Source organism: Xiphophorus maculatus, chromosome 18 (assembly GCF_002775205.1).
Source record: "Xiphophorus maculatus strain JP 163 A chromosome 18, X_maculatus-5.0-male, whole genome shotgun sequence".
In the NCBI taxonomy this organism is placed as follows: Eukaryota; Metazoa; Chordata; class Actinopteri; order Cyprinodontiformes; family Poeciliidae; genus Xiphophorus; species Xiphophorus maculatus.
In genome coordinates, this window is record NC_036460.1 from 5,073,917 (window position 1) to 5,101,823 (window position 27,907).

The 27,907-nt window shown below is 42.1% G+C and overlaps 2 protein-coding genes across 11 annotated transcripts; both read left to right on the forward strand.

Annotated features, from left to right (window-relative positions):
* Positions 1 to 44: 44 nt before the first annotated feature.
* LOC102223839 (serine/arginine-rich splicing factor 7-like) lies at positions 45 to 7,509 on the forward strand. 4 transcript variants are annotated; one of them, XR_002754364.1, is made up of 9 exons: positions 45 to 265; positions 1,931 to 2,164; positions 2,253 to 2,429; positions 2,510 to 2,602; positions 3,082 to 3,123; positions 3,239 to 3,283; positions 4,393 to 4,491; positions 4,958 to 5,368; positions 6,872 to 7,509. XR_002754364.1 is itself a non-coding variant. In XM_023351647.1 (8 exons), exons 2-8 carry the CDS (start codon positions 1,941 to 1,943, stop codon positions 5,049 to 5,051), a joined length of 774 nt encoding a protein of 257 aa, XP_023207415.1. In that variant the 5' UTR covers positions 45 to 265; positions 1,928 to 1,940; the 3' UTR covers positions 5,052 to 6,109. The 4 variants fall into 4 exon arrangements, 3 of the variants coding, with proteins under 3 accessions (XP_023207415.1, XP_023207414.1, XP_023207416.1); XM_023351647.1 differs by lacking the exon at positions 6,872 to 7,509 and having other exon boundaries at positions 1,928 to 2,164; positions 4,958 to 6,109; XM_023351646.1 differs by lacking the exon at positions 6,872 to 7,509 and having other exon boundaries at positions 4,958 to 6,109.
* Positions 7,510 to 10,261: 2,752 nt separating this feature from the next.
* On the forward strand, positions 10,262 to 27,889 carry LOC102222669 (heterogeneous nuclear ribonucleoprotein L-like). 7 transcript variants are annotated; one of them, XM_023351225.1, is made up of 14 exons: positions 10,262 to 10,371; positions 11,455 to 11,570; positions 14,592 to 14,829; positions 15,992 to 16,077; positions 16,324 to 16,420; positions 18,453 to 18,525; positions 22,227 to 22,259; positions 23,684 to 23,755; positions 24,206 to 24,453; positions 24,526 to 24,647; positions 24,728 to 24,929; positions 25,006 to 25,063; positions 25,950 to 26,096; positions 27,432 to 27,889. In XM_023351225.1, the coding sequence occupies exons 1-14, from the start codon at positions 10,294 to 10,296 to the stop codon at positions 27,488 to 27,490; spliced, it is 1,629 nt and encodes a 542-aa protein (XP_023206993.1). In that variant the 5' UTR covers positions 10,262 to 10,293; the 3' UTR covers positions 27,491 to 27,889. The 7 variants fall into 7 exon arrangements, with proteins under 7 accessions (XP_023206993.1, XP_023206997.1, XP_023206994.1 ...); XM_023351229.1 differs by having other exon boundaries at positions 25,950 to 26,060; XM_023351226.1 differs by having other exon boundaries at positions 23,687 to 23,755.
* Positions 27,890 to 27,907: the final 18 nt, after the last annotated feature.

The following is a 27,907-nucleotide window of genomic DNA, read 5'->3' on the forward strand; positions in this document are numbered from 1 at the left end:
GTAGGGGGCGGTAAGAGCACCAGCTGATATGCTAACCGTCAACATTCCAAGACAAGAAGAAGAAGAAGAACCTGCTAGCAGTTGGAGGTGAAGTCGTTGCGGAAAGACATGCTGGAGTTAGATTAACGTGCGTGTTAGTGGCGGTTAACCAACTTTATTCTGTACGATTTTTATTCCCGTCACTTCGCTACGACCACAGGCTTCCGATCGAGACTGCCGGAGTTGGGTTTTCTCGAAGCGGAGCTACGAAAATCAACAGAGGAAGGTAAGGCCGGCTAACGCGTGCTGCCGCCCGCCATTGTTTATGAGCCGGGCCTGGACTATTTCCTGGATTTAACCGTCTATTAATAATCCCGGAACTCACGTATCTAAACACTTCTGTGTTGTTCAGTAGAGTTTTCATTTAAAGTTGTTTAAACAGACCTGATTCCATTAGGCATAAAACACGGAGATAATAGGCAGGGAAATTGAGACGCTAGCACAAATTTACAATTTACATTCCGCACCTCACTTTCAGTTGTCAGTATTCGAGTATATAAATCTATTTAGAATGGTGTAAGAGATTGTTGTTCGAAAACTGTGGATATTTTTATGAATTTAGTTTATTAATAATACAAATACACAAATGCCGTTTGAGAGCAACCAGTCCAATAAGTCCGGCCGTAGTTACGAACCGTTTAGCTCAGTTCGTGTCTTTCTTTAGCATAAACTATGTTTAAAAGAAATGTATGTATATATTTTTTTTATTTAAACAACGGGAGGTTTAATGGGTTTTAATGCAGCCATCATGGCGTCAGACCACCTGCAGCAGCGCCAGACACGGGGGGCTGGTTTCAGTGCTTTCGGGTTTCGATTTCTGTCACTACATGAAGAATCCGCACAACACAAACGGTCGTAAGGCAAATAGTTTGCGGTTGGTTAACGGAATCCCTTTTGCGTTTTAGCGGCAGGCAAAATCCCGTCACCATGGAGACGGTCTGTTTACCTCCCGCGCGCTCCTCGACGGGAGGAAAATGCAGCGGCCCAGAAAAATGGGGGGGAAAAAGCAAATAATGTGGTCAAAACACTCTGAAAACGCAAAATCTCAAACGTTAAGAAATAACTAGGACATTCTCAGATGAAAAATCATAATTTTGTGAGGAATCTTTGTTTTTTCTTTTACAGTTTTGATGATTATTGGGATAAATTTACAATAGTAAATATTGTAAAGACAGTAAGATATTTTCTGAAATTACAAAGTAAAAAAACAATTGCAACAAAAAAGTCCTCTAAGGTTGAGGTATCAAATTTATAAAATGCACATAATGTCAGCCCAAATTCTTGTTTAAAATGGTAAATATATGCCTTCAATCGTGGAAAATTACATATATATATATATGTTTTTTGCATAATTTTACAATGTGTTAACAGTGAATATCACCGACAAAAGATTCTAGGAAATATGTAATTTTTTTGGCAGAAATGTACTCTGTGGCCAATGTTTAATATTTTATCTACAATGCTCCCGATACTCTGTAAATGCATCACATTTTTGAACCATTATTTTTAAAGTTTCTTTTATTTTTCTTCCTTTATCTTTTAAACTCCATTAAACATTCAGAACTATGCATCCCATTTCTTTCTTTACATAATTTATTTAAACTTGAGTTAATTAAAATATGCTAAGTCAATTTAGTTAAAATGATTATGGACCCCCTCTAATGGCTAGAATATAAACGTTAACGTTAATCAAAGAAATTAACATAAAATATGAGATACTGTAATACAGAATATTTAATCATATTTTCATTTTGTACCATTTAAATGTTGTTTAGTCAAAAGAAGATACATCATTTACATAAAAAAGAACCAGAACCGTCTTGTTTTCCCAGTCGGACTCAGCTGTGTTTCTGTGTGTCATTATGTTTTCATGTTTACTTTGTCCCAGCAGCTAAGGAGCGATGTCGTACTACTCATCGTCCCGGAGCTCGTCTCGGGCCACCGACTGTAAAGTTTACGTGGGTGACCTTGGTAACGGCGCCGCCAAAGGGGAGCTGGAGCGGGCCTTCAGTTACTACGGGCCCCTGAGGACCGTGTGGGTGGCCAGGAACCCGCCCGGCTTCGCCTTCGTGGAGTTTGAGGATCCCCGAGACGCAGAGGACGCGGTCAAAGGCATGGACGGGAAGTAGGTGTTGTCCTCCATTAAACGGGTTTTTAAGTAGAACAGGTTAGGATTTCTGCTCCCTGAACTCACGGCAGCCCTTCATTCCCAGGATCCTTTGTGGCTCCCGTGTTCGTGTGGAGATGTCCACCGGCCTGTCCAGGAAGGGCCGCGGGCGCCCCAGCCGCCGCCAGTTTGACCCCAACGACCGCTGCTACCAGTGCGGGGACCGGGGCCATTACGCCTATGACTGCTACCGTTACAGCAAGAGAGGCCGGCGCAGCAGCAGGTGGGGACGGGGCCATGCTAGCCGCTTAGTGCCTGTCAGCTCGTTAGAGCAGCGCTGACCTGGCCGTCTTTCTGTTCCAGGTCCCGGTCCAGATCCCGGTCCCGCTCACGGTCCAGGTCCCGCGGACGGCGCTACCGCTCTCACTCCCGCAGCCGTAGCCGCAGCTACAGCCGGTAAGTCACCGTGGAAACGGGCACGCCACCAGAAATGCTAACCAACAAAATCTGCACAGTTTGGTTCAGTTAGCAGTAAAATAATCCGACACAGACGGCAACTCTGACCGATCATCGGGTGTTTAAACTAGCTAACCGCCGCTGTTCAGGCGATCAATTATCAATAATCACAAAATCACCATCACACCTGGAAACAACCTTTGTAATTTCTAAAAGATAAATCAAACAACAAGAAGTGGACTAATCCCCTTGTTTGTCTGTGGAACGTGGCGATATTCATAACAAACGTCAAATAGGGTGAAATATTTAATAAATAACTGGCTCCTGCAGTAAAATTAAATTATTGAAAAAGAGAAATTAGTACTAGTAAAAACTGCCTGGAATCAGCCCGGTCCCGTTCTGTTGCTAGGAGACAGCTCTGTGAAGCTGAATCGCGCCGGTCCGACCGGTGGTAACCGTTTCTTTTGTCTGTTTACCAGGAGCCGCCGCAGATCACCGTCATACTCCAGACGCAGAAGCAGGTGAGACCACAACGGCCTGACCACAGACACGCTGCAACCCGGCCGGCCGGTTCTGTCTGCAACCAGGAAGTTTCTGCTGCTCTAATGAAAACGTTCTTTGCTTCTGCATCATCAGGTCTGGCTCCCAGGCCCGGTCCAAGTCTAGGACTCCAGTGAGAAGGTATGGGACTGGGTCCAACCTGACCTCTGACCCCACCCTGGTCCTTTAGAACGTTGTTGCTGTTTAGTCCCAGTTCTCCTCACACCGACTGAAAATGTTTAGAGTTTTTACTATGAATCATTTTAATTGCTCCTCATTTTGTTTGGTTTTTGATTCTATCTTCTTCTGAAAACGGATTTCCACTCTGGTTTCCAGTAAAAACATTTTATTGCAGCTTGATTTAAAGTGACGTTGTGGTTTAGTTAATATGCTGGGAATGTGAGATTACTCAGCCCTGTTTTTTTCCCTCGTGTTTACAGTAACGCCTTCATGCTGATAAAATCTTAGCTTCTTCCTTGTGGAAAATGACTGACTTCCTTCCAAACTGGTTCCAGTTTTCGCATAAAGCTCATATACAGTTGGTTCGAGCTGGAGCTCTGATCCTCTACGGCATGGGTCAAAAGTTTTTACTGGACCCTCTAGACCAGGGGTGGGCAATCCTGGTCCTCGAGGGCCGGTGTCCTGCAACTCTTAGATGTCTCCCTGGTCCAACACGCTTGAATCCAACAGCTGAATCACCTCCTAAGTGCAGTCAAGTTCTCCAGAGTCCTGCTAATGACCTCATTATTTGACTCAGGTGTATTGAAGTAGAGACACATCTAAAAGTTGCAGGAGACCGGCCCTCGAGGCCTGGAGTTGCCCACCCCTGCTCTAGACTCTGGAGCTTACAGTTGTGTTTTTAAATATTATTTTATCAGTCAGATCAGTTGTTTTGTTGTTACAAAAAAGTGAGAATATATTAATCATCGACTGCAGCGGCAGCTATTTCTTAATATTTTGACGGTTTGTTAATCAGTAGTTTTATTTTTCTGCCACTACCGGCCCTTTAAGACATTGTTAACCTCGATGTGACCCAAGGTGGAAAAGGTTTGCTCTGCTAACGGACTGGGCGAGGCGTTTCCAGCGGCTCCGAGTTGGAAACCCGTACTGGTTTTTCTCCAGCGCTGAACTGGTTTGGTACATTAAAACTGATCCGGTCCTGGGAATGTTCCCCGGATGCAGAGCATCAGGATGAGTCCGGCGTAATAAATGTGGTTTCTTCATGTTTAGTTTTTGTTTTTGTCTCCCAGCCGCTCCAGGTCCCGCTCTCGGTCCGGTTCTGCCCCCAGGGGGCGCTCTGCATCTCGCTCCCGCTCTCGATCCCCGTCGGCCAACCACAAGCGGGCCAGGTAAATCCTCAGTGTGTGTGTGTGTGTGTGTGTGGCAGCACAGGGCAGTGGGAGGGGTGAAATATGTGTAGAGGGCAGGTGTTCAGGTCAGAGTCAGCCATCTTAGCCAGGGCGCCGACGGCCAGACGGAGGATCCGAAGACTCCACAGCTTCCTCACTGCTGGTTCAGGGAAAGTTCAGCGGAAGGAAGACCTGAGCTCTTGTGCTCTCTGTTCCGGATCAGCTCTGATCAGGAACAGGGAGCACAGGAAGACGACGAGCCGCCACGACACCGGTTCTCCTGGAGCCACTCTTAGCTAACGAAGCCAGACATTAGCAGAAGCTAGCAGACAGAAGGTACTTAGCTGAGTTTGGCTAGCCGAGGGCAGCTTTGCTAGGTGAGATCAGCTAAATGAGCACCAGTGGTGTGAGTTGGGGTGAACATCTTTGCAGAACGTTTTGTTTATTTTTCATATTTTCTTTAAAGCGTGTGGTGGGAGCTGAGCACTGCACAGACACCGCCACTGATCCCAGGCCCAGGGTCTGCCAGCTGGCGGTGTGCACAGCCTGCGGGAGGGTGACTTAAGCGCTGACCTGAGATCAGCCTCCGCCGGCGTCTGACGTTAGACAGCGAGACAGAGGTCGACCTACCGACCGACCCCTCGCCCCTAGAGCCAGCCGGCCAGCCTTCAGAGCCGGGCTTTAAAAACCCGTTCCCCACCTACCAGAACCCCCCTACCTACCAGAGTTCTTCGCCTCGGTCTTAGCTTCTGAGCGTGAGACACAGAGCTGACGAGAGATCAGACTTCAAGAGCGTCTCCGAGTTGTAGTCGTCCGTCCTTCAGTCCTTTGATCCTTCGCTTCTCTGTACTTGTTGTTTCTGCCGCTGTCTCCAAAGGTAACCAACCCCCCACCCCCTGACTAAGCTCATGTTGATGGTGACAGAACATGTTGAGCCGTTAAAAAGCGAGCATGTGTGGCTGGATGTGGGAGTGAGTGAGTGGACGTGTGAATGTGTGTCAGGCTGACAGGCAGGAAGGAGGGCGTTAGCCGCCCGCCGCCACAGCTTCTCATTCTGACATGAAATCTGTTAGCGCAGCTTAAAGGCGCCGCACGGTCGACCCAACTGCCCAGATCAGCTCTCTGATGCTGCTTTTACATTATCAATGTGTCGATGCTTTGAAAATGTTGGAAAAAAAGAAAACAATTTAACAGTAAAGCTGCAGAATGTAACTTTTATCAAATGTTTTTTACATATTTGTTTAAACTCTCACCAGGTTGTGACAGTTTAATATGACACAGATAATCTGTGAAAACATCGGTCTCCTTCCTGAGCTAACAGTGCTGCCTGAAGAAATGCACCAAAAACAAAAAAAATCTGAGCCAGGAGGAGGGGCTTAGCGCTGTCAGTCAACTCATGTCCTCGCTGCTAAATGTGCTAATGGCGAAGAAAACAACAGGAAAACCATTTATCCGCTGTCTTTAGTGACTATGCTGTGAAGGCTTCAGGATTCACAACGGCTATGCTAGCTGCAGTGCAGCAGAGAGCAAGGGAGCTTTTAGCGCCACACACAGGATGATTGACAGCGCTAAGACCCGCCTCCTGGCTTTGACTGGTTGTCTCTAGTTGTTACTGGGAGGAGACAAAGGAAATTTCTTTTCTTTTTTTCCCAGATTATTTGACAAACTAAACTGTCATGACATTGTGGCTGTCTTTTTTTTTTTTTTTTTTTTTTTTGATAATAAATGTTTTGCTCTCATTAGGCCAGTCACAATAACAAATATTTCTGGATGATACATTTTTCCAGAAGTTATTGCGATAAACAATAATATTTTTGCTTTGAGACCATTTTAAAGTGATAAAATTGTAATTGCCAGGTCATAAATGTAAGTAATAATTTGTTCTTAATAACTCACCTGGTTTAAAAATAACTAAGACATAAACAAAGATCAATAAACTTTAAATTCTAAAGAACATTCGACACTGGAACTGGAAGACATTTTAAATATCCAAAAGTCTTTGTAAAGAAGATTGTCCTTGAGAATAAAGGCTTGTTGAGACCAAAACACCAAACTGAAAACTTTTACCGTCTAGTTTTTGGTAGAAAGAAAAAAAACGATAAATCATTCAAAAAGAAATTATCACGCTCATTTTAATTTGTAATGCGATTATTTGATTTATTGATTGTGACAGGCTTACTTGTTAATTGTAAATCACATAAAAACCCAGAAGCGTCGCTGCGGCGGTGAAACGGCGTTAACCCGCCTGGACAGTTGGCTCGGCCGCGCTGGCCCTTTAAACTGACTTTATTCCTGGTAGTTTTTGCAGTGCAGAGAAGCCGTATGTGTGTCTCCCCGTCTGCTGCTGCCGCAGGCTGACCCCGGTCCGTTTCTGTTTCAGTCGCTCCCGCTCAGCGAGTCCGGCCCGGAGCCCCACGCCTGCAGAAGACTGAGCGACCAAGACTCACAGCCAGCAGCAGCTGTTTTCCTTTGGTTCTGGTATCGGTCCGTGTCGTCTCTCTCATTATTTCCAGATCCATTTTTGGGTTTTTTTTACCGCCAGGACTGCCGTCTCCACAGCTCCACATGGCCCAGGTTGTATAAATAGGAGTAGTTTTAACTGTTGCTGCTGTGTAAGCGATCTGTATTTTGAAAAGCGTAGCAGAGACGGGATGCGACACCTCGTTTGACTTTTAGCTGTAAAACTCAGATCTTCCAGCAGCAAATGGCAGGAATGGGCTGAGCAGATGAAATGAGCTGAAGTATTAAAACATCCTGAGTTTTTCTGTTGGTCTCCTCTTCACAGGGACACTTGTTGCTCTGCATGCCTTTAGATTTAAAGTCACGTTGTTTTCCTGCTTCCCCTTCATGAAGCTACCTGAATAATGTGATTCCCTCTGAGTTTGATACATTGCTCTGACCCGATTTTAAAACACAAGCGAGGCTCATGTTGGGGCAGCTGTTTGCTTTTCTTTCTGTTCTCAGCTTTAGAAGTGAAAGTGTGGCGGTTTTATTTTGGAATAAACCTCTTCAACACATCCTGCTGCTGCTCTGTTGTGTTTCTGTTGATATTCTGTCAGATTCAGACATTAACGTTGTGCTAATTTATTATTTTAAAGTTTTAAATATGTTTCTAATATTGTATTAAATAAGTGCTGTACTAGGGCCATTGTAGATAGGACAAAATTGCACATTTCTGCCAAAAATACTCAAATTAAATTTTATACAAAAAAACTTGACCGGTGTCAGAGTCTGGTCCGCATTGCTGGCAGTAAGTCGGGCTCGTTTCCGGTGAGAGTTGGACTCCGCCAGGGCTGCCCTTTGTCACCGATTCTGTTCATCACTTTCATGGACAGAATTTCTAGGCGCAGCCAAGGTGTTGAGGGGATCCGATTTGGTGGCCTTAGGATCTCATCTCTGCTTTTCGCAGACGATGTGGTCCTTTTGGCTTCATCAGATCGTGATCTGCAGCTCTCGCTGGAGCGGTTCGCAGCCGAGTGTGAAGCGGCCGGGATGGGGATCAGTGCCTCCAAATCCGAGGCCATGGTCTTGAGCCGGAAAAGGGTAGAGTGCCTTCTCCGGGTCAGGGGGGTGTCCTGCCCCAAGTGGAGGAGTTCAAGTATCTCGGGATCTTGTTCACGAATGGGGGAAGAAGGGAGCGGGAGATCGACAGGCGGATTGGCGCAGCGTCTGCTCTCAAGCGGGCGCTGTACCGGTCCGTCGTGGTGAAGAGAGAGCTGAGCCAAAAAGCGAAGCTCTCGATTTACCGGTCGATCTACGTTCCCACCCTCATCTATGGTCATGAGCTTTGGGTCATGACCGAAAGAACGAGATCGCGGATACAAGCGGCCGAAATGGGTTTTCTCCGTAGGGTGGCTGGGCTCTCCCTTAGAGATAGGGTGAGAAGCTCAGTCATCCGGGAGGGACTCAGAGTAGAGCCGCTGCTCCTTCACATCGAGAGGAGCCAGTTGAGGTGGCTTGGGCATTTGGTCAGGATGCCTCCTGGACGCCTCCCTGGTGAGGTGTTCCGGGCACGTCCCACCGGGAGGAGGCCCCGGGGAAGACCCAGGACACGCTGGAGAGACTATGTCTCTCGGCTGGCCTGGGAACGCCTCGGGATTCCCCCGGAAGAGCTGGAAGAAGTGGCCGGGGAGAGGGAAGTCTGGGCCTCCCTTCTGAAGCTGCTACCCCCGCGACCCGACCTCGGATAAGCGGAAGAAGATGGATGGATGGACAAAAAAACTTGGTAAATTGAGTTTCAAAACTTTGAAATTACTCAGCTCATGAGAAACAGCAGCGCTGCTCAGTTTATCAGTTAACTGATAAAGATCTTTTTCTAAGTAGTTTTTCTAGTTAAAACCTTCAAAGTTTTATCTTAACCGGTAAGTTGCTTGAGATCTTACTGCGCAGATTATTAAAGTTTAATCATGTGGGGCCTTGTGAGGCTCCTCAAGGCTCCATTCTGGGGGACTTTTTTATTAAAGACTATTACTGTGTAGTCTTCACACAGTAACACAGCAGATGACAACTTTTTGTGTGTCACTAGATGACATTGATTTTATGCACACATTTTATGTTGAATTAATTGACTAAGTTTCTCCAGTTTAATGCAGGAAAGAGAAGTCATGGTGTGTGATTCAGAAAATGTGATCAACGTTGGAGATGAGAGTAAAAACCTCAGTTAACTAGAAACATGTGGTTATGGACGCAGACAGGAATTTAAGCAGCCTTGAGTCGTCGCCAGAACAGGATTTTCAATCAGGACACAGAAAAACCATCAGATGGTTGTATTTACAGTAAGTTGTATTATGATGTTTTTATTGTTCTTGGTAAAAGGTAATTTTATTTATATAGCACATTTTCAGCAACATGGCAATACAAAGTGGTAAAAATCAAATCAAGCAGCTGCAAGTCGTCCAAAATGGATTGTGTAGATTCCTTATCAAAACCAGGAAAAGCACCAGACTGTAAATCACTGGTTTTCTGTTTGTATTTTTAAAATATCTCTTAACAATTTAAATTGAGTTGAAACTGAATGCATCTTGAAGTAGCTTATTATTTGCATTTACTTGAGTGACGTTGGGGGTTAAAAATATATTTCTTGACATTTTACCACATCATACTCTCTCTGCAATTACATGAGTAAATATTTTGGACACTCTTTGAAGAAGAAGCCCAATTACTATATCCTGCTCTGAGGTATGCATGCATTATTGGGAAGTTTCATATTTTGGAAAAGTGAACCTGTTATTTTAAAACTGTTGATGTATAATTTTTCAGTTTAGTTTTTAAAATGCAGGAGTTTGCTCCGAACTTCATATGTTTGTCTTTCTGATAACATTATTTTATTTTTACTAGAGTAAAAATATGTTGTAATGCTACTCTTACTTGAATAAAGTATTTGTCTACTCCACCCACTTCTGGGAATACCTCGTGCTGTAAATAAAACCGCTTACAATCAGAATCAGCCATGTTTATGTGCATAAACAAGGGATTGACTTCGTTTTTCACTTGCTCACAGCGTACAAACATTAAATTTAAACATAAATTAAAATCAAGATATTTTCTTCCATGAGACTATAAGTGAATATGAAAAGAAAGTTTGAAAGTGACAAATGCTTCAATAACATTATTTATTCAAGCTTTGGGGCCAACCAACTAAAAGCTATGCCATCTCTTCTCCTATTGGCTTAAATTAAAATAGACAGCCTCTTGAGCCTATCACGTTTCGTTGCGTCACTATAATGGGCGTGGCGACGCATGCCTCGTTTTTCATGAATTTTCCGTCCATTTCAGTCGAACATTCTTTTTAACCGGGACAACATGGCTACTGCAGCGAGCCGTTACTACAGCGAAGACGGCAGGGCAACAAAACGACAGAAAACCGACGGAATGGCCACAGTGAGTCCGCTGCGACACTTCTTTTTACGTCCAGAATTTTCGGACCAAACTTTGTTGGAGGGCTTTTTTTTTGCGGTGCACTTTTAATTCATTCATGTTCGCGTTTTGAAAGCGGTCACGACGCGGTTTCAGGTCGGCGGAGCACCGCGACGGGAAACCGTTGATTCTCCGAACTCCCCGTTTTAAAAATGGCTAGCTTAGCTTTGCGTTTTCAAAATGATGGGTTATAAAATACAGCATAGCTCCATATGTTTATTTTAATGCGTGTTGGTGCGGTTCGCTTTGAGCGGGACCCAAGGAGGGCGGTTTCCCCACCGGGCCTTATGAGAGCCCTGCTTTGTTCCAGTACCGGGGGTCGTTAGCATGGTTCTGTTTGGCTAATTGGGCCTAACGCTGTTTAATGCAGCAGTTTCCCCAACTGTAACTCAGATTAAGCTGCAAATAGAGATGCACTCTGGATAAATACTGCATACAAATCAACTGAAACGGCAGCAGTTGGTTCCAGTTCCCCCAGCTGCCACTGAAACTGAAACCGAGCACCTCGGTTCCGCTAAACCGGAGGTCTGCAACCTCCGGCCCCGGAGCAGCAAGTGGCTCTTACAAACGTTTCCCCCCACTAAAAAATAGTTACCTTTTGCGCAACTTTTAAATAATTTAATAGAAAAAGCAAAAGACAATTCCAAAGATAAATGAAATGTAACTTATTATTTAAGGTCCTTCACTTGTTTTGTAGATGCTAATGGCTATAGGCAGGAATAATCTCCTGTAGCAGTCTGTGTTGCAGCGGTTATGTTGTAAAGCAGTTTCTTGAAGAGAATAATACATTTTATTTGTAAGAGATCTCAAATATCAACGGAGGTCTAGAAAAAAAAAAACAACAAGCAATTACAATGGACAAAAATAATTAGAAAGTTTGAATAAATAGCAGATTAAAAGAAATATCTTAGAAAGTCAACCAAAAAATGAATGTCTTAAGATTCTCAGGGTTGTCCACAACGTTGCGCTCCGTTATCCTCCCTTAGGCAACAAGTCGGACCAATAAACCAAACCGGTTGTGTGAGTTGCTGTTTTTCCTTCCCGCAGGGATATGAAGACCCACACAAGACCCTTCCTTCGGTGGTGGTTCACGTCCGGGGGCTGATGGACGGGGTCACGGAGGCCGACCTCGTAGAGGCGCTGCAGGAGTTCGGAGCCATTAGGTACAGAAGATTAAATCAAGGCAGTCTGCACTATTTCAGCTGCATGTGACACGTTATGTTTCACCTCCTAACATATCAGAACATTATGGTTCAGTCATAACACGGTGACCACACCTCCATATCTAAAACAGAAAAGCTGGAAAACCAAATCCAGGTTGTGACTCGGCACCTTGTCAGGCGGTGTATTTCCTGCCTTTCAGTCACCTTAATGTTGACAGATTCTGCAGGCACACAGGTGGCCTCTGTCTGGTTTGTTTGACCTCACAGCGCATGGTTGACTCAGTAGGTGTGTCTCTGCTGCAGCTAGCCAATCAGGATGCATGCTGGGAGAATGCCAAACATTTCTCCCTGGTTGGACATCACCAGGATCCAAGGCTACTTCCACAGATCCGTATCCCAATTAAGATCTTTAATAAAAAAAAAAAAAGTTGTGAAGCTGAATCTGTCTAAGCAGTCATGTAGCATTTTATTCAACTTGTATAATCGTAATTCTTCACCAGAAGAGCCCAGACGCAAATTTTGGACGTATACAAAGGCTGTAGTAATGAACGATTAATCAACATGATAAACTGAAATGAGCTTGATTGTTTTCATTGTTGTTGTTTTTTTGAATGACAATTTTGTTGAGATTTCCAAATCCATTTTATTTAGTTTTTGGGGGGGTATTTCTGTTTTTATCTCATTTTGGATATTTAAAATGTCTTCTAGATAAGAATTTTTTACAATAACACATTTTTCTGGACTATAAATTCTCCCAGAAGTCATTTGCTATATACAGTATTGTTGATTTGAGACCATTTTCATGCAATATAATGTTAATAGTGCAAGAACACATTCTCAAAGATCAATAAACTTTAAATTCTAATTAATGTTTAACAATGGAACTGGAATACACTTTAAATATCCAAAATAAATAAACAAAACAACAAATAAAATTAATTCTGGAGTCTCTGTAAACAGAACTATCTTTTAAAAATGGCTAGTTCAGACCAAAACACCAGACTGAGAACTTTTGTCATCCAGTTTTTGGTAGAAAGAGAAAAAAAAAAGAAACGATAAATCACGGAAATTATTGGGTTTGTTTTAATTTATCATGCGAGTAATTAAGTTATTGCTTCTTGTCTTAGGCACAGTTTTTTTTTTTTTTTTTTACAAAAGTTTGTTTATAAGAGGGTGAACTTGCATTATTTATATTTTATTTCAAAAATATCTCAAAACAATGTTATTGTTTATTGCAATAATTACCGGGACAATTCATTGTCCAGCAAAATCGATTGACATGTCTGGTGTCTGACGGCGTAAGAAGCTCAGATTACCCCAAAGTTTTGTTTTGTGGAAGAAAATCTGAAATTACTAAAGTTTTGTGCTTCATTCAGTTTAAACATCTGATTCACCATCTTACTAATTCCAGATGCTTTTCCTCTTTATTTCACATATTTTAACCACATTTAAGTGAACTGTGCCAAGTTAATGGGAAAAAAACTTGGCCAAACTTTGTAAACACAGCTGTCTGTTTACTCAGAGGAGAGGAGAAAGGGGGCGGGACTAAGGATTACCAGGAAGTGTCTTATCTTCACATCAGTATCTTGAAACAGCGCTGAAAGGTAGCGCTTGTTATCATGATTATCTGATTTGGCACTGGTTCATTCAATAAGTTTTACCTGGCAGATGTTACTGTAACATCTTAAAGATCCTTTAAAACACAATTTATTACGTTAAATGAGCAGCACCAGGTAAACTACCGGCCTGGAGAGACGACGACGTCACTGCAGCTGATCGGCTGATGCATCCAGTCTGGTCCTGATTGGAGTTTAATCACGTCTTCAATCAGTCGTCAACTGGAGTACACAGACTTTAAAATAGGATTTTTGTTTTCTGAAATAGCAGTAATAAAGCCAAAACTGTACAAATAATGTGTTCAACCCTTTGGCTGTAAATCTGTTCGACAGATTTAGCTTCACTTGGTTGAGATTTATTAAATAAAATTCATTATTTGCCTCTTTAGGCACTGAATAGTTTTTAAAATGTGCTTGAGTGGTTAAATGAAAAATCTGCATGGTGTGCTGATTTTTACCCGATTAATCGATTTCTAAAATAATCGTTAGCTGTAGCTACATTATGCAAAAATCAATGATGCTAAATCTTAAAACACTAACATCTGATAATCCAACATTTAGCTTTTACTGATGGAAAAACTATTTCCTGTTGATTCTCATTTTAAATCACATTTTGTATCATAGAAACTGAATTTTCAGTGAATGCAAGAATGCTACTGTTTTTTAAATTAAAGTGATTAATTAGCATCTTTTTGACTTTTTTTTCATATTGTATAAAAGGTTTAGCTGTAAAATCTGCAGAATTTGCCCATTCTTTTTATCCAATTAATTGAGTAATCGACAGAATGAATAATTAGTTGCAGCCTTTTAGAGTTGTAACACTTTTTATTTTGGTCTTTCATTGGAAATGCACCTGATGTCTGCTTTAGTCTTTCTTTTTAAATATCCAAAATAAATGAACAAAACAGATGAATTATGAAGTTTCTATAAACAAAATTATTCTACAAATAAGGTTCAGTTCAGACCAAAACACCAGACTGAAGGCTTTTATTACCCAGTTTTTGGTAGAGATGATAAATCATGGAAATGTAAATTATTGAGCTTGTTTTAATTTATCATTCTTTCAATTGATTTATTGCGACAGACCTGGCTGCTGCTAACAGATGTGATCATTGTTCCCGTGACATGCAGTTCTCTTCTGGCCTGGTTAGATGCAGATTAACTGATTCTAGATCAGATTAACCTCAGCTGAGCTTTAAAGAAGCCATGATCTACAATCAGAGCAGATGCTGCAGCTGGACAGCATCCTGTAAAGATGTTGTTGTGACTACAGCCAGGCGTGTAACAATGATGCCGAACTGGTTGATTCATTTAACCAGTTTAGAGAGATGAATCTCCACGGTTTGTTACGAAGCGGTCTGTGTGAAGAGATCAGAGCAGGAAACGCCGTGTGTTTACGTTCCAGCTATGTGGTCGTGATGCCAAACAAGCGGCAGGCTCTGGTGGAGTACGAGGACATGAACGGCTCGTCGACCGCCGTCACGTACGCGGCCGACAACCAGGTCTACATCGCCGGACACCCGGCCTTCATCAACTACTCCACCAGCAAGAAGATCTCCAGGCCGGGAGACTCGGACGACTCCAGGAGCGTCAACAACGTTCTGCTCTTCACCATCATGAACCCCATCTACCCCATCACCACGGTAACCAACACGCCTCCTCCTCAGAGGGGTAACTTAGCTTCTAGTTGGGTTTTCAGCCTAGATGGCATAAAAAAAGACAGGAGAAGCTAAAAGAGTTGGCATAAAAACCAGCTGGTGTCGCCTTAGAAACGGTTTACCTGCAATTTTAGTCTGAAATTTATTCAAGTTGTAAAAAACAGAGGTACGACTTGATTCAAATTTATAATTGCAGTGTCTATTTATCACCTTTTGACAAAATAACATGGCAGATATTTTTGCTAAATGTCCACCAATGGGAATCAGTTTTTTTTTGTTTTTTTTTTTGAGGAAACACAATTTTATTGTTTTTTAGGCTTTAAAATAAAAGCAAAACATAAGTTTAGCAGGATATTGATATTTCTGGAAAAACTGCTTATGAGAGGCACATTTTTCAACTTGATGGACAACTTGCTCTGAAAAATATTGCTGGTTAATTTTAGTGACATCTGTCGTGGAAATTCGATCCAATTTTTCCATGAAGAGCTGAGAAACTCCCAAACCCGGGTTTGTTTTTATCTATGTTTAAAAACATTAGTTTGCTCTTAAATGGAAGCTGCGTTTTTGTTGGAATTACAAAAATGAATTAGCTTAATGGAAACACACTAACTCTGAAAAAACAAGTTTATTTGATTTATTTTATTTTTTTAAATTACACAAGGATGAAGTGGCTTTTCGACTGCATTTATACGGGTTTCTTCCTGTCAGAGGACAGTTTTTTTTTCTCTGCTGTCGCTCAACCAGGAGGAAGAAATACTGCAAGTCATTGAGTCAATACAATCTGCCGGGTTTCCTTAGATATAAAAACTTAAAGTGATTCAATAATAAGCTGAACTTGAACTGTTTAACGAGGACCGGTCGGGACGAATGAGGAGACATTTTGTGAATTACAGCTATAGAAATGGACGGTTTTGAAAATAATAGAGTGTTTAATCTGTGAAAGGCTCATTTTAGTTTTTGTTTATCAGAATGTGACGGAGCCCAAATGGTCATGATGGTAAAACCCGTCTAGAACAAACATCAGGAAGCCAGCATTCCTAGGAACAATCAGATTAACTGAAAACAGTCCCCAGCTTTTTCTTTTAGACTGAGGTCTGTTGTGTCAGAGTTTCAGAGATTTCTGTTGTGCGTTTGCTCTCCACTGCAGGACGTCCTCTACACCATCTGCAACAACTGTGGACCCGTCCAGAGAATCGTCATCTTCCGGAAGAACGGCGTCCAGGCCATGGTGGAATATCCTTTCTGTTGGAAAGCCTGGCTGTGATCTCAACAGGGTTTACCTGGTTAAATACAGGGGGGGGAGCAGAGTGACGGGCGAGCACGTAGATTGAGACACGATAACCGAAAGAACAGCCAGAGACAGTTCAGTCATTAAAAGTGTCATTCAGTCAGGCAGAAACTTATCAGATGGATGATGAAGGGAAAGAAAAGCACAGGGTCAGGAAACTGAAGCGCCGTCGCCTCCTTAACTGTCGCCACGTTCGACTCGGTGCAAAGCGCCCAGCGGGCCAAGGCGTCGCTCAACGGAGCCGACATCTACTCCGGCTGCTGCACCCTGAAGATCGAATACGCAAAGGTATGACAGGACTCCGTTCAGCTAGATCTGAATAATGTTTAGATTAGGCAGCGATCCTATTAAATGTACCACAGTCCAATATAAACTCTACTTCTATCCACTTGGTGTCACTCAACACTAACCTGCCAACAGTTGCACCAAAACATCATTTTACTTTAATTTCCTCAGAACTCAATTTTTTTCCTCTTTTTAATTCCAAGTTTTATTTTTTCTTTTGGATTTCTAACTTTAAAAAAAAAAAAAAATTCCTTTGTAAGTTTTTTTTAAATAATTTTTTTCCTGGAGCTGTAGTTCAGACCTAAATTGGAGCTTAAAGATGATTTTTAGACTCTCCAGCCAATCAGAGCATGAGTTAATTAGAGAATTGGTTCCCAAACGTTTCCATGTCACTGTGCCTCCATAGACATTAACCTTTGACCCCATCTGAGAGACGATACTGGAAAGTCTACAAAGAAGCATCAACTTCTAGGATATTTTCTATTAAATAATTATTACATTCGTTGAGCATAATGCTGACCTCATAGCTTCTGATTTTAGGCGGCTCTGAGTTCGGTGGTGGAAAATGTGATCATCACAATCCCGTCTTCTGATTATGAGAAAATATGTAATTTTTCTTTCATTAATCACACCAGGTTTTATTTTATTTCTGCAGTTCTTGTGGTGTTTTACATTTTCTTTGGTTTTTTCTGCTACAATAGCTTGAAAAGCAAAGCAGCTGGATGAATTTCACTGGCAGAAGTTACATTTGCATCAATTAACTTTTTTTTTTAATCAAATAAAATATAACGGAACAAAAAGGATGTTAAAAAATTTATTTTTTTTAAAATAAATTTATTTATAATTTTTTTCATAGTTAAACAGCCAAGACAGAAGACAAAAACAACAAAAAGTAAACAAATACAACAAAAACAAAAATTAACAAGAGAAAGCAGTCAAAACTGTCGGCTTTCTGGAGAACTGATAAGAGTCCGTAGAGCGTAATCAAACACAAGACAGAGTCAAAGGGAACAACAGACATTTCTGGAGACATTTTATTAAACAGTTCACCATAAAATACGGAATATCAATAAAAGATGAAAGCAATAAATTATAATAACAGTAATAGTAATAAAGAAGAAAAAAATTTAAAATGCAGGTCCAGATGAGTACGACAGTCATTTTAACCCATTATTAGTATGTATCTATTGAAAGGACCCCACACATCAAGGAAGTTATGATGGTTGTCTGACAAAAAGTATCAAATTTCTTCAAGAAGGAGACAGGACACCACGTCATGGAGCCATTTCTTAAAACAAGGAGGGGTAGAGGATTTCCATTCCCTCAGAATAACTCGTTTTGCAACCACTAAACCAAACATTAGAGCCTGGGAAGAGTAAGAGAATTTAGAGCAACCCAAAATTATCAAATGTTTATCCGGAGATGGAAGCTTGCCAAGAGCGTTACTATAAAATTTAAATGTCCTGCACCAGAAGTTCATAAGTTTAGAGCAGGAGCAAAACAGATGACCCAAAGTCTCATCGTCTGATTTACATTTGTCACATGTTGGTGAGACACAGGGAAATATCTTAAGTTTGGTTTTAGAAAAGTGCAGACGATGGATAACTTTGAATTAAATAAGCTGCGATCTAGAATTAATGGAACAGGTTTTGGTTCTTGACAGACTCAGATCTCACAGTTCATCTGAATATGATTAGTGGAAGGGGATGAACTGAAAAGATGAACAAACTGAGAAATTAGCTTTTTAGAGGTAGGCTTTTTTTTATAAGCTCACAGAAACTATGCTGCACCGGTATGGTCTCAAAGTGGGGAAATACTGTCTGACAAAATTACGAACTTACAAGTACCTGGAAAAGTGGCTAGAAGGAAGACCAAATTTTGATTGGAGTTGCGTGAAGGAAGCAAAGGGATTATTGATGTATAAATCCTTAACAACAGCTAGAAAATGTTTGTTTTTTAGTTTTTCTCCTTCCTCCACATTGAAAAGCCCTGTTTTAGCGTTAAAGTGACTTTGTGTGCCGCTCTGTTTCCACAGCCGACCCGCCTCAACGTGTTCAAGAACGACCAGGACACCTGGGACTACACCAACCCCAACCTGGGCGGCCCAGGTAAAACCTGCAGAGGGCGCCAGAGCGCCGCTGACCTCCAGTCAGTCGGCTCACTTTGCCTCCTGATTAGTGATGATTCAGGGTCTCCTCCGGGGCGGGTCCGGTCCGGGTGAACGCTGACCGGGAGCTGGGATGTGCAGGAACACGCTGGCAGCAGAAAGATGACACCCTGCAGCTACACTATTAGACTGGAAGGGCTTTTCTGCTCCGTTTCTGCTGGCTAGCATTCTTCATGCTGCTGGTATGTTATTGTTCCAGCTTGGCAACACGCTGACATTTACAACTGATTGACAGTAAGGGGCCTGCAGGTTACCTGATACTGTCAGCCAGCTGTAATTCAGCTGGCTTCACCAGCAGGAACGCTCCAGTTTGTTCAGAAAACCAGTAAACGCACAACACCGTGTCGGGATCGGAGTCACCTTTAATCTTTTTCGTACTAAAGCTCAAAGAAATAGAAATGTTCCTACATGAGTCCGTTTATCCAGCATGGCTTCCAAAACTAGATTCAGCATTTCTGGTAAATATTCCTCATGTTTTTCAAGTTTATATGATTAGAAACTTAATTTTAAAATGAGAATTGATAGAAATAATCAACGTTTTAAGATTTAGCTTTTTTTTATTTTTGTATAATGTAGCTAGTGCTAATGACTATTTCACTAATTACAGTTAATCGGATGAAAACTGGCACATTCATTTAACCAAAGTAACTTATTTTGCATAGCATTAAATGCCCAAAAATGCAAATAATTAAATTCCTTTATTAAAACATGAGCATCATATTGCCTAAAATGCAATAGCAATATTTCTTTAGTGATTCAAGGTTTTATCATATTTAGCAAATAGTTACTGTATTTCTTAAATTTAACAGCAAAAGACCCAGTTTTTATGATCAAAAGTTGATTTCTGAAACAAACTGGAAACAGTTTTTTCATCCTGGAAATGTTAAATAATTGTGGTGTGACTGTCAGAGCCAGGTGTTTTGATAATTTGATTAATAATGTTTTGTGGTTTTTTGTTTTTTTTTTTTTTCGTTTCCCATTTTTTAAATTTTTACCTGGTGAACCTTCAGAAAGTTTCTGCCTGGGTTTGGCCAGAACTTTATCGCTGTCGCTCTGAAACTCGGTGTAAACGAGTCAGACTAGCAAGTTTTTATTTCTCAAACCTCATGTAGAAAAATTTGTGTTTCTAATAGAGATCTGAAAATCAAAATTTTTCCCTAACCGTTTTTTTAAAGTGAGCGGAAATGATCGGCTGAATGACGGGCGCAGTGAAATGAGAACTGATTCTGGTTCAGTGGATGGTGTCCTAAGTTTGCTGCTCTTTAAAGAAGCTGCTAAGCAGGTGAGGACAGCGAGGCTTTTGTTCGCCAGGCGTTTACTCGCTCGCCTCATTGGCCGCCCATTGTTTGATCCAGGAGTGTTTTTTGTTTTTCTTTCTGCTGCCAGCCGAGTTTCTGCTGCTGCACATCAGGTGAGCGGCGGGCGGCTCCACATTGTTTCTGTTTTACTGAGGCTGCTGTGGATGATTATTTGTTCTCACAGTTCTAAACACACAGAAGCACAAACAGAACAACTCGGACATCTGCAACAGTCACCAGTAAAGTAGACAGTGGACATGTGGTTTTCTGTTTGATTGAAGGGTGGACGATATGGCTGGAAATCATTTCAAGATAAAAGCATTTCATATGAGAGGTGCACCGATAAATCGGCCCTGATTTCCTGAATTTTTGGAGATCGGTTGATACTTTACTGTGAAACCGATCTTAAGTCTGAAAATAAAGCACCAACAGACCCACCAGGTCAGAGGATTTACATGTGGGTCTGTCTCAATAACTGAAGCCGCTGGACGATACATTTTCACACAAGTTATTGCGATAAACAATAATATTGTTGTTCTAAAGTAATATAATGGGATAGTAATGCAAGAACACATTAACAATAAACTTTAAATTGTAATGAACATTTAACACTGGACATTTTAAATATCCAAAATATATAAACAAAACAGCAAATAAAATTAAAAGTCTCTGTAAACAAAGCACCAAACTGAAGACTTTTATCGTTCAACACGTTAGAGACAATTACTCAAGGAAATTAAAATTCTTGAATTATTGTAATTTATCATGTGATTAATTGATTTATTGGTTATTGTGGCAGACCTAACATTTATCAAAAATTCAAACAAAAATATTGATATCGGCTAAAATTGTAATTGGCAGGTCAGGCTTTTTAAAGATCGGTCCAAACTGCAATCGGTGCACACCTATTCTACATCAGTCAGTATTGATTATTATCGATTAGTTTTTTTTTTTTTATCTTTAAGTACTTCCAAATTGGTGATGTGACCTTTTCTACTTTATCCAGTTTCCTCTGGAGATTTTAATCCCATCTTTGGAAACTTGGGTTGTAGAAAATGCTCCATATTTGCTTTTCAATTGAAGTGAAAATATGGTTAAAAGTTAATGTTCTGTTGCAAGATGGGAATTTTTTTTAAACTCATATAATTATTGGTTGTGTTTTGCAAGTAAGATATCACATCAATCAAACATTAACTTGAATGACAAGTAACAAGTTATCTTCTTGGGGGATTCATGACTGATTCATACAAACGCCTGGAGTTTTTGTGACATAAGACTGATTCTGGTCTTTTCCGCTGTCGCGTGACCACATATTTCTGGAGGTCACCTCTTGTTTTTAAAAAAACAAAGACAAATGGAAACGGAGGCTGTTTGTTTCTTAAAAAGCCAAACCCGGCTTGAGGAGGTTTAAAAAGCGAGAGCAGAGGCATGGACCAGCATCAGTACCTGTAGTCTGATTTGCAGAGAATACGCATCGTCAAAGCACAGCCGCGCTCACACAGAGGGACAGAGGAGACACCCACCCACCCAACACGACGAAGTAGGACTCATTGAGCCACGGCGATGCGTTTGGGGCTCTGAGCTACACTCGGTCCCCCCCCCCTCCTGCCACATCTACAGCGCCTCACTGAACGGAGCGTCAAGACGACCCACAGACGATGCATACTGATACAGAACCCACCCACCTCCAACCAACACCACTCACACCGGAGCCACTGACCACCGCCCATTCTCTCTGCTCCTTCTCTTCTTTTTCTGCTCATTCCTTGTTTAGTTTTTTTTTTTTTTTTTTTTTTAATGCCTTCCATGTAATGCAGGTTTGGCAATTTGCGGCTAAGAGGAGCCACAGCCCTCCCCCACTCTGAACTGTGCTCTGTGGCGGACGCTAAAGCAGGATTATTCCTCTAGAGATGGAGCCCCGGCTCAGCCGTCAGTGAGCGCTGCTGCCTTTGGTAAAACCAGGAGATGATGATGATGATGAAGAGGAGCAGGAGGAAGAGGAGGGTTTGGATGAAATGAAGTGAATGGAGAGTGAGGGATCTGCTGCAGCTAATGCCCCCCCCCCCCTCTCCGTGTTGGTAAACATGCAGTAAGTAATGCGAGACCCCCACCACCACCACCCTTCCAAAGCGCAACAACACACGATTTACATCCTGGGGTTTTTTCAAAGGAGCCAAAAGTATTCATACTGACTCTGAGTTAGCACAGCTGGGTTCAGGTTTCCTCATTTACCCCTCTTCCCCCCACCCCCTGACATTTATGCCGGCTGTTGTCTCTTGTGTGAACATGTAACGGTGAATAACATGGCTTCCACTGTGACTCTCTGATTGTCGCACCTGTACAGATGGTGATGCAGATGGCAATGGGAGCGGTGCAGGTGTGTGTGAGCGTACAAACCTCTTTACTTTAACTGACTGAGCCATTTGTGACCCAGAGTGACTGTGTGTTTGGTCCCCCCCCCCATACCCCAGTTCACCTGTTGGGCTCCTGTTCAGACCTGGCACTAACATCCACCCTGGACCCCTATTGCTACCTGGATCAAAGCTAGCTTAATTTTATCTCTGCCTTTAACGTTCAAAAAATGTTCCATTGTCTCAAATCAAACATCTGAGGAAGACATTTTGATTAAAATGTATTTAGAAATGTTTATTATGAACTGGTTGTACTTCAGTCTAAGGATAATTCAGCGCTACATACCTCCTCGGTTTTATCTAAACATCCATTGAAGTTTTTTTTTTTTTACGCTTTACATCATAAAAACATAAACATCTGAATTTTGTCAAGTGCCACTGTTAAAATCATCAATACACATCAGAACTTCTGTTTTTTCCTAATACAGTTGCACTTGGCACAATTTCTCCAGGTTTCAGGCGTGTTGGACATTGTTCCATTTACTTTGGTTGAAAATCAGGGCTGGACAATATGGGCGAGAAACGTATCGCGATATGAGCATTTCATATCAGCCTATCTATAATGGATTTTTGTTTGGCAGAATTTCAGATATTTAAAACAAGCGGGTTGTGTGACATTTCCTATTTTGTTCAGTTTTTACTCCATTTTGGGGATTTCTCTTATTTTAAGCAATTAAGTCACTCATCAGTGAGTGGTTGTTGCTAGGCAACCAAAGTGAGTTGGTTGATTCCCTTACCTTAGCTTAGCTAGCTGAGAGAGGCTAAAGCCTTTCATCTCCAAGCTTATAATCCCTTGGCGGAAACCCTATGGTGAAATAAAAAAAAAGAAAAGATTTAAATAAAAACCAAGCCTGGTGTAGGAGTCAGGTAAAGCCTGGCGGGCTGCCAGGCTGATGCCGTGGCCGAAACTCTGGGTCTGTTTGTTTTGTTTCTAATAAAGTTGCGTTAAGCGCAGCAGTTTGTTGAGGTTTCTCCAGGTTTCAGTCGTCCTCCCGGGTCATGCTGCTGCCAGGTCTGAATGCGGCCGCCGATCATCTGCATTCACCTCATCCTTAAGCGTTTCTGCTTACTCCACTCAGGTTGTCTTAATGGGCCCAGTCTGTTTGGTTCTGGACGGACAGAACCTGAAGTCAGACATACTGCTCTTCTTGCAGTTTGTTGCATTTCACGCCTCTCCCCTCAACCCTGATCACTGAGGCAGTCTGACTGTGGGGGGTCCTGGTTAGATGATGAGCCTTGAGCAGCATGTCTGTGAACCCGGAGCTCCGTTTAGCCTGGCGCTCCTTGGGCGGCGGGCGGCCTGTCGGCTCATTGTTTGCTGGTCGTCCTGCCGTCACATTAACTGGAGTCATGTTTGTGTCTCTTCCTCCTCCTGACTTCCTGTCCTCAGAAGACGTGAATGCGAACCCCAACAAGCGCCAGAGGCAGCCGGCTCTGCTGGGGGACCATCCTCCAGAGTACGGTGAGTCTGCTGACCTCTGACCCCTGATCTAGCATCAGAGAGCCAATATCCACCAGTTATTGAAAAACATTATACATCAGGTGAAATCCATAAGGGCAGATCTATGCGGTCTGATTCTATGTTTTGTGCTCATTTATTTTACATTGTATTTAACTTCCTAATTGCACTTTCTGCAGTTTGCAGAAAAGTTAACCTGTTTTTATCAGTTATTTATTTTACATCGACTGTCCTAATCCTAACTGCTCTGTCTGAACAGATTAAAGTCGTTTCTGCCGAACTTGCGAAGCGTCGTTGTATTTCAGTAATCTGTGCTGCTGCAGCGTTATCAAATTAATTTCTATTCAGTACATTTTTTTAAATTGGTAAACGTTTTAAGTCGGTTCTTCTGTGTTGGATCGACCGAAGCCTCAGGTTTGGTGCATTATGTTTTCCTGTCTCATCGTCCTGTAGGAGGCGGTTACCATGGCTACGAGGAGAGCTACGGGTCCCCTCCCTATGAGGGCCGTCGGATGGGCCCCCCGATGAGGGGCCGCGGCAGCCGGAGCTACGGGCCGGGTTACGGGCCTCCTCCGCCGCCGCCCGGTGAATACGGCGCCCACGCCGACTCGCCGGTCGTTATGGCTTACGGGCTCGACACGGCCAAGATGAACGCAGACCGGGTCTTCAACATCTTCTGTCTCTATGGAAACGTGGAGCGGGTCAGTGAAGGAGCGCTGCAGTTTTCTGACCCGGTCCAGTCGCTGTCTGACCCGGTTCTGTTCTCCTGCCAGGTGAAGTTCATGAAGAGTAAACCCGGAGCCGCCATGGTGGAGATGGGCGACTGCTACGCTGTGGACCGGGCCATCACCCACCTCAACAACAACTTCCTGTTTGGCCAGAAGCTCAACGTGTGGTGAGTTCAGTGGGCCCTGTGACCCCGCCCCTCCTGTGCCGAGGGGGCGTGGCCTGACCATGTGGCTCCGCCCCCTGCAGCGTCTCCAAGCAGCAAGCCATCGTCCCCGGCCAGTGCTATGAGCTGGAGGACGGCACCAGCAGCTTCAAGGACTTCCACGGCTCCCGGAACAACCGCTTCTCCTCGCCGGAGCAGGCGGCCAAGAACCGCATCCAGCATCCTAGCAACGTGCTGCACTTCTTCAACGCGCAGCCCGACGTCACGCCCGAGATCTTTGCTCAGGTCTGCCGCCGCCGCTGCAGGCAGGACGCCATCTTAAAAAACACGAACCTTCATGTTTCACCCTGATGTTTTACAGATTTGTGAAGAACTCGGAGTTAAGAGTCCAGTTAACGTCAAAATGTTCACAGGAAAAAGTAAGAACTTTAAAACACCTTTTTCTTTCCTTTTTTTAAAGTGTAGAAATTAAATTAAAAGATTTAAATCAAAATAATTTTCTTTCTGAACTAGAATTTCACCAATGCAGTTCTAATATTTTTATTGGTACCAGCATTGAAAATTTTTTAGATCTGATCAATATTCCCAATCCATGTTGGCAGATCTATTCAGTCTAGTTCTATACTTTGGGCTCTGAGCGACGTCATGATTTATTTGTTTTAAATTAAGATTTCCTGATTGCACTTTCTGAACCATTTGAAAGGTTTGCTGCTATTTTTATCATTTTCTGTATTTTCTATTGGCTGTTCTACTTCTAACTGCAGTGATTGAACAAATTACAGTTGTTTTTACATGTATGATTAAGCTTTTGGTGTTTTTAAGTGTGCTGTTCTGGTGCAGAGTTATCAGATTAACGTCTAATTGAGTACATCTAAATCTGTGTTTTTAAAAAAAATTATTTTAAGTCAATTTAGTCGATACTAAATCTCAGATATCGGTATCAGACGTGAAAAAAGTGAATCGGTGCATCGTGTAAAGATTCACTTATGGCAAGACATTTTCCCATCAGTTGGGATCAATTATTCACTGATAGAATAATTGAGGAAATTTCTGCCAAGAAACTCAGAATCTCATAAATGTTCTAGACAACTTAAAAACGTCTGAGTTTAAAACTTCAAAAATTTGCTAGCGGGGGAAAAAAATAAAATTCTAGAAAATTTCTGAGACTTGACCTTTTTTTCTATCTATAAATGTCCCAATACTCAGTTCTGTTTTTTGGTATCTGCCGGTGCTAACCCTCAGATATTTGTACCAGAACCGATTCATTCCTGTTCTGGATCTGACCCTGCTGTTTTCTGCCAACAGGTGGCGCTGCTCCCAGCGACCGCAGCGCCTCCGGCCTGCTGGAATGGGAGTCCATCAACGACGCCATGGAGGCGCTGGCGCTGATGAACCACTACCAGATGAAAAACCCAGGTGTGGGGGGGCAGGCGAGCAAAGGGTCATCAAAGGGTTTGTCTCGATCACTCATCTACTATCTCCTCTCTCACTGCTCACTGTTGGTCCCACTAGGCTGAAGGCTGGGCAGGAGGCCCCACTAATGCTTTTCAAAGATGAACGGCTGTGTAATTACTCGTCTGTTTGCAGCCAGTTAAATGTGTATAAATTGTAAACGTTGAGCTGGGGGCGTGGCCAGCAGCTCATTGGATTTAAAGTGACAGCGCGATAAAACGGCTCAGTTTATGCAGACTGTAATCTTCAGGACATAGTAGATTTTTTTTTAAACTCGGAAATTTTTAGAATGATCTCATAAAATTTCTAGGGAAAAAAAACTTGGCAAAGTCTAATATTTGACTTTTGAAACTCAAAAAATTTCCTAAACCAAAAATGTTACATTTGAAACTCAGAAATATCAAACGTTTTTTTTTTTGTTGTTGTTGTTGCTACAAGCATTTCTATGTTTGGAGCTCAGAAATGTTCAAGATTGTTTTTAAGATTGATGAAATAGTTCTGCTGACAATTTCATTTATAACATTTTTCCATGTTATAAGTTAAAGAATTGTACGGCCATTGTAAATAGAAAACGACTGGTAAATTTTGAGATTAATCACAGAAATTGCTTTTTTTTCTAGAACATTTTAGTTTTTCCAGCAAATTTTGCACTTGTTAAACTCAAAGACTTCCAAATGTTTTAACAATTTCTGAAATTACTCAACATTTCTGAGTTTCAAGCTTTGAAAAATGTCCAGTTTTAGAAAAAAGTCCAAAAATTTGCTTGGAAAAAACCCGTCAAATGTTGAAATTATTTCCAGAGATTTTCCAGACAAAAAAAATTACAAATTTTAAATTTTCAGATTTTCAAACTCAGAAATTGTTGGGGGAAAAAAATAAACTTGGAAGAAACATTTAATAAAGATTTTTTTTTTTTTTCTTACAAAGAAATTTCTGAGATTAACCTAACTGAGTTTTTTTCTATTTAATTTGAGCATGGAAATGTCTTGTTTTTCTGGAAAATTTTAGATAAATGTATGTATAAATTTGTTTTGGGGTTTTTTTCTAACAAATTTAGTATTTTTCAAACTGAAATTTCCAACTTTTCTCTTGAAAATTTCTGAAATATCAAAATGTTTTGTTTTTTAACAGAAATGTGCTCCTCTTGTGTATAATGTCCCTAACAGGCCGTTGTAGGTCTGTGAAGCTGAAGCAGAACAAATTCCCGCCTCAGTTTTCTGTTTTTGAGAATTGGCCCTCAGCCGGTTTGGACCAACTCTGAGCTTCATCCACATCCTGCTGCCCGACCGGGCCCGGCTCCGCTGCAGCGTCTCAATCTGTCCCTTCCTGTTGCAGGTGGACCGTACCCCTACACATTAAAGCTGTGCTTCTCCACCGTCTCTCACGCCAACTGAGAAAGAACCGGCCCTTCTGGGTCCAGAGGACGGAACCGGACCCGGCTGGCCTCCATCAACCAGGACAACTTTATCAGTCTGGAGTTTAAACTGACAGCCGAGCTTTTAAATCCAACATCTGCAGCACAGACGAGCTGCATAGTGTCGGTTTGTTTCCACACCATCTGGCTGTCACTTTGACTTTTTGTATTCCAAGATGGCCGCCTAGGCAGGAGCCACTTCGACGCCCCGGCGGTTTAATGGCTCGAGACGGCAGCGGCTTTCTGAACTTTTTATTATTCAATCGTGTTTTTTGTTGTTTTAATTGTTGATGGTTTAGTTCTGTGTGTTCAGACCTGATATGCAGCTGGAGAAAAAAATGTTTTTGTTCTAAGAAAATAAAGAAAAACGCTCAACAGGCCGGCGGCCATGTTTCTG